Below are 6,795 nucleotides of genomic sequence, written 5' to 3'. Positions count from 1 at the left end.
CTCATGTGGTAGCTCTAACATACTTCTCTCCTGGGCTTTTGGTGTTTCAGGAATAAGAGCTAATGTTGAAAAAATCTTAGTGCTATCTTCTCTTTCCTAGATGTGGCTCTTGTGGAACTTCAGTTTGCTCCTCCTTCCCCTCTTCCACTTGATTTTTAGCCATCTCTTCACTCCTCAATGTGACAGCTTGCTCATGATAGTAGGTGCACTCTTCCTCCATGTAGTACTCATTAGGATTGGCCACCAACTAACTTTCACACTCTTCTTCTTTGAGGATGTCTGATATTTGCTTGAGATGAGCCTCCATCCTTTCAAATGAATGCATGCGAGAGTTCTCCCTTCTGTCAAATGATCAATTTCTTTCCTCCATTTGGCTAAAAGAAGCTGATATTATTTCTTCTAAGCTAGCATGCGCTTCTTCTAATGTAGGACTCACTTCTTCTAAGGTAGACCTTTTTGGAGGAGGTAGTTCTTCTTGGTATTGTTGAGCCAATTGATTGGAGATAGCTCTTCTTCATGATAATGTTGAGACCAATTGATGGGAGATGGCTCTTCTTCATGAGCTTCTATCTTGAAAACAGATTGCCGCAGACTGGGGCTAAGACAGGAATAGGAATGATCATAGAACTATGGAAATGGCTCTTTTTCATGATAGCAAATACTCTCTTCCTCCATATAATGTCCATGAGGAGTGGCAACTAATTGACTTTGAGGCTCTTCCTTTTTGAGAAAATTTGTTCTTTATATTGTGGGCCTTCATCCTTTTAACTGATTTCAAATGAGAGTTCTTCATCTCCTCAATTGCTGAACTGATCATAGCTAATGTTTTCTTAGAAAACTCAAGAGGAGGTGGTTCAGCTTGATATTGCTGTTGTGGAGCTGTTTGAGAGGAATAAGCATGATTGTAGAATTGCTGATATGAGTGATGTTGCAGTCCATGAGGTTGTGGAGCATGAATTCCGGGAGCTTGAGCTTGCCATGAGAGATTGGACTGTTGGCTCCATGATGGGTAACAGGAATCAAAATAGCAGTCGTTCCCCGATCTAAAGAATGATGTGTTCATGTGCCCATAAGATTTGTTAGGAGTTTGTCTCATTGTAGGACATTCTCTAACATGGTGATAAGGGTCATGGCAATATGAACATTGTCTATGGGGTGTCGGAATGCTGCCCCACATGTGTGAAAACAAAAATAACAACAGGTTAAAATAAAAATAAAAATTAAAACAAAATTAGAATTAAAACTTACGAAGATGCAGACTCAACTGACCCTACATGAAAAGAAAAAAAAAGAAAAAAAATCAGAACTAGAATTAGTACAGTAACTGTGCTGCTCCCTGGATGTGCGATTGATCGCAGTGGTGCGCTCAATCGCCCTGGTTGGGAGCTCGAGCGCACCTCCAGAGGTAGAACAGGAACTGCGAAAAAAACTAGAAAAATAGAAAAATTTAAAACAAAATAAATTAAAGGAAAAAAACTCCAAACAAAATGAAACGATCCCCTCCAACGGCGCCAAAATCTTGTTGTTGTGCTAAATACCACCTAAATTAATAGATAATATTTAGTACGTTTTACTCGCAAGTGCACAAGATCAAACGATAATATAGTGCAACAAGTATGAGATCGATCCCACGAGGATTGTTGATTTTGTTGTAGAATTAATTAAAATATCAAAATTGTCACGAGATTGATATTGAGAAAAAAGAAATAAAAAGATATAAAGATAAATGAAAAGCTAAAGGTAGGGCTTTGATATTCACCACTAATCACACTTAGATAATATAACAATATGCCAATGATCCAATCATCGTATGAATATTTAATGTTTGCCAACCTAAGGGTATGGGTGTCTACTCCTTAAGCTATTGATTTCCCTAAGCAATGAATTAGGCATGAGTGTCTACTTTAATTCTTTTCTTTTTTAAAAGATTTAGCATGGGTGTCTATTAAGTCGTTCTTTAAGAAAGCATAAATCTGTGGAAATCAACAAACACATGAGGCCTAAGGCATGGGTGTCTACTCCCGGTTCCATATGTTGATTAACCCAAGAACCCGGTGTGGATTTCTTTTGTTACTCTTATTAAACCCAAGACTCGATCATCCAAATTGATTTAATTAACTAGTCCATACCATATGTATATAATGGCCAATCACATACATATGAGGAATTCAAGAAAACATGAATTAATCAAGTTAAGCAACACAATATGATCATCACAAAGGAGCCGACATTAAAATATTAGAAAAACATAATTAGGGCTTCAATCTAGCCCTCCTAAAGAGTTAATTACACTTAATTAAAATAAAACTAAAAGAAAAGCGAAAGAAAGAACCGAAAGGGAGCCTCCAATTCCTCTCGCCAAAGTTGTGTATGTTCCCCCCAAAGTTGTGTCTATTCAAGGATGATTATTCTCAGGGTTTAGAGGTCTATTTATAGGCTTTTAGAAGTCCTTGTCACACTAGTAAACCTAAAAAATTCGTAGGGTTTTTGTCCTATTACAAGTGAGACTTGGAAATCCTTAATATGGAAGGAAAAGGGAGTCTGGCTGCCTCTGATGTGTCACCAGCGCACGGGTGCACTCGATTGCACTCGATTGCACGTCTACTTCGCTGCTTGTCCTCTCTGGTAGTGCACTCGATCACAGAGAACCTGCGATCAATCGCACTGTCGAGAACTCCAATTTTTTTCAAATTCTCTCTTTGAGCCCAATTCTTCCAAGTTTACTTTCTTCTTTTCCAAAAGCCTACAAAAGCATGGAAAACACATAAAAGAACTAAAATAGCACAAATTAACAACACTTAAGCAATTAACAAATATAAGTTTAAGGGCTAAAATATAAATATTTTGGCACTTAACACTTGCCCCCATCACTTATGATTGCTCGAGGCGTACCAAAACGAACAAAGATAGTGTCTTTTAAAAACTGGACCACAACTCTGTGGTCATTGGTCTTGCATGCAACAGCCTCCACCCAATTGGACACGTAGTCCACAACGACAAGGATATAGAGGAAACCAAAGGAGTTCAGGAAAGGTCCCATGAAATCAATGCCCCACACATCAAAAATCTCAACAATCAGAATGGGGTTGAGGGGCATCATATTCCTCCAAGAAATACTCCCTAGCTTCTGGCAACGCTCACATGCGGCACAATATGCACGAGAGTCATGGAATAGGGTAGGCCAATAAAATCAGCACTGCAAAATCTTTGCTTCAGTCTTCTTAGCACTGAAATGGCCTCCACAGGCTTGATCATGACAAAAGGAGATAACCTTGGATCGTTCATGCTCAGGAATACACCTTGTAATGATCTGATCAGGACAATACTTAAACAAATAAGGATCATCTCAGAAAAAGTACTTCACCATGACCATAAACTTGGATTTGTCTTGTCGCCCATCCAATGGCATTTGGTCGGTTACAAGATAGTTTACTATATCAGCAAACCATGGTGCAGTAGTGTGAGCAATGTGCATCAATTGCTCATCAGGGAAGGTCTCAGAGATGGGGGTCGCATCTTCAGTTAAATCCACAGTCAACCTCGATAGATGATCAACCACCACATTTTTGGAACCCTACTTATCTCGAATCTCTATGTCAAATTCTTGCAACAGCAAGATCCATCGGATAAGGTGAGATTTAGCATCTTTTTTGGAGAAAAGATACTTCAATGCCGCATGATCCGAATAGATAATGACTTTAGATCCTAGCAAGTTGGATCTAAACTTGTCCAAAGCAAAAACAACCGCAAGCAACTCCTTTTCAGTTGTGGAGTAGTTGAGTTGTGCGTCGTTGAGTGTCCTGCTTGCATAGAAGATGACGTGGGGGAGTTTATCAACACGTTGCCCTAAAATAGCTCCAATTGCATAATCCAACACGTCACACATGATCTCAAATGGTACACCCCAGTTGGGTGGTTGAATGATGGGTGTGTACGTCAAAATTCTCTTCAAATCCCCAAATGCTTTCTTGCAATCCTCATCAAATGCAAATGGGGCATCCTTAAGCAACAACTTGCTCAAGGGCCTGGCAATTTTGCTAAAGTCCTAGATAAATCGCCTCTAGAATCATGCATAGCCCAGAAACGTACGAACCGCCTTCACCGTACATAGGGGTGGAGGGTTGGAGATCAGATCCACCTTCGCTTTGTCAACCTCAATCCCTCGTTAAGAGATGACGTGCCCCAATACAATGCCTTGCTTCACCATGAAATGGCATTTCTCCCAATTAAGCACTAGGTTCTTCTCCCTGCACTGCACTAAGACCTAAGTGAGGCAGTGCAAACACTCCTCAAACGAAGAACCGAAGATGGAGAAGTTGTCCATGAAAATCTCAAGGAAATGTTCTACCACGTCAGAAAAAATACTGATCATGCACCGCTAAAAAGTGGCGGGTGCATTGCATAACCTAAAGGGCATGCGACGGCAAGCGAACGTACCAAAAGGACAAGTAAACATCGTCTTCTCCTGATCTTCGGGATCCACAGGGACCTGGTTTTATCTAGACTAACCATCCAAAAAACAGTAATATTTGTGCCCATCTAAGCGCTCCACCATCTGATCAATGAATGGGAGTGGAAAATGATCCTTCCTGGTGGCGGCATTTAGCTTGCGGTAGTCTATGCAAACTCTCCATCTTGACTAAACACAAGTTGCGACCAATTCGTCATCCTTGTTCTTGACTATCGTCAATCTAGCTCGCTTAGGCACTGTAGCGCCCCAGAATTTTCAAAGTTATTTAAATAGATTAGTTTGATGATAATGTTATTTTAATATTCATTTTAGCCAATGATTTCAATTATTGGGAAATTTATGGTGTTACGGAGAGTGGTAATTAGAGAATGGTAATTGGTGAAATGGTTGGAAGAATAGTATTAGTAGGTAGAATAGTAAGGGAAGGTAGAATAGTTAATGGTAGGTATAAAAGTGTTGGTAGGTGGAATAGTAAAATGAGGGTAGAATTGTAAATGGAAGCTAGAATAGTATTTGGTTTTCCTATAAATAGAGCCCTTCCCCTTCACAATTTCATTACTCCTCTCCCTTATCTTCAACATATTCTTCCTTCTTCCGCTTTCTACTCGGTCTTTCTTCTTTTTGAGAGTGTTTATACAGAGCAGAGAGAGAAAGGGTGAAACAAAGCGCTTCAACAAAGAAAGAACACAAGAGAGAGAGATAGCAGAGAGATGGTGAGAGGCAAAGTTAGAGGGCGAGGCAGTGAGACGAAGATAATTCAGAGAATCAGAGATTGAGAGGGAGTTTTTGGAGACAGTGAGAGATATTGAAAGAAAGAGACTGTGCGAAGCAGAATGGGTTTCAACAAGTAATTACCTTTGATGATCCATTCATGTAATCCACTGTAAGTATTCTTACTTACTGAGAGTGATATTGATATTCAATAATACAGATCTTTTAATTTTATTAAATGTTTGGTCTTTTGATATAATTGCTTCAACAATGATTTATATTATTGTGAATCAATTGACACATTACTTTACAGTTTTTGTAGTGCTTGCATGAATGGAAAGTCAAGGTAATTATGCAGTTGTGATTAGAGCTTCATATTTGAGATGTACAAAGATTCTCAGTTGGTGAAGTTTGTCTAGAGTTTATACAGTCAAATAGATTTGTATAAATGCCTTGTTCGGCATAATTGTGGGTATTTTGTATAAAGAAAAATATTTTTAAGAGTATTGTTTTGTATTGATAAATTTCAGATTTTCTACTGTGTAAGATTACTTCAGCGTAACATTCAATTTATTTACAAGAGAAAAGAAGAGAAATATCGGGATGTTACAGGCACTACATGAATTGGGCTTACCCACTTGCAGTCATAAATTGGATAGATGATGCCTGCATCCAATAGCTTAATCACTTCTGCTCTCACCACTTCTTGCATGGCTGGGTTAAGCCTTCTCTGTGGCTCCCTCGATGGCTTGGCATTTTCCTCCAAATGTATCTTGTGCATCACCACCAAGGGGCTGATCCCTTTTATGTCTTCAATAGTCCAATCGATAGCTTCCTTGTGCTCTCTCAAAACAACCAACAACTTCTCTTCTTGAGCACCAACTAAATCAGAAGCTATGATCACAGGTAAAGATTCTGCAGGACCAAGGAACTTATGCTTGAAGTTATTCGGTAAGGGCTTAAGTTCCTTCTTGGGAGGCTCGGGTACTGATGCCTCCTCCTTCTCACTGCTCACCATAGGAGCATTCTCCAAAATCGCATCTGCTAGCTCAAGTAACTTGTCTAAATCCAAATCATCTCCAAACTGAGCTAGGCATGCTTCTAGGGGGTCCTCCATGCTTGATTCTTCAATAGTGTCCTCCATGATCTCCTCTATCAAGCATACATTTCTTACTTCATCAAATTCCAGTGGTTGCTTGCTGATATGGAAGATATTCAACTCCACTGTCATATTTTCAAATGAGATCTTCATTACCCCGGTCCTACAATTTATCACGGTGTTAGCCGTAGTTAAGAATGGTCACCCTAGAATTACTGGTTTTTGAATCCCAACATTCGGAACCGGCTCTGTGTCTAGCACAATGAAATCCACAGGGAAATAAAATTTATCCACCTTAATCAAGACATCCTCGATTATTCCCCGTGGAACCTTCACTGACCTGTCAGCCAATTAGAGTGTCATCGATGTGGGCTTTAATTCCCCTAACCCCAACTCTAAGTAGACTGAGTAGGGCAAAAGATTTACACTTGCTCCAAGATCCAATAACGCCCTCTCAATACAACAGACTCCTATCATGCAAGAGATAGTAGGACACTCAGGGTCCTTGTACTTG

The 6,795-nt window shown here is 39.6% G+C and overlaps 1 protein-coding gene across 1 annotated transcript; it reads right to left on the bottom strand.

Annotated features, from left to right (window-relative positions):
* Nucleotides 1-3,574: 3,574 nt before the first annotated feature.
* Nucleotides 3,575-6,434, bottom strand: LOC148588221 (uncharacterized). The gene is made up of 2 exons (XM_088514831.1): nucleotides 5,817-6,434; nucleotides 3,575-4,045 (listed from the first exon to the last, which is right to left on the bottom strand). The coding sequence occupies exons 1-2, from the start codon at nucleotides 6,432-6,434 to the stop codon at nucleotides 3,575-3,577; spliced, it is 1,089 nt and encodes a 362-aa protein (XP_088370957.1).
* Nucleotides 6,435-6,795: the final 361 nt, after the last annotated feature.

This window comes from Corylus avellana, chromosome 1, assembly GCF_965113065.1.
Source record: "Corylus avellana chromosome 1, dhCorAvel1.hap1.2, whole genome shotgun sequence".
Classification (NCBI taxonomy): domain Eukaryota; kingdom Viridiplantae; phylum Streptophyta; class Magnoliopsida; order Fagales; family Betulaceae; genus Corylus; species Corylus avellana.
This window is presented reverse-complemented; position numbering and strand designations above follow the sequence as displayed.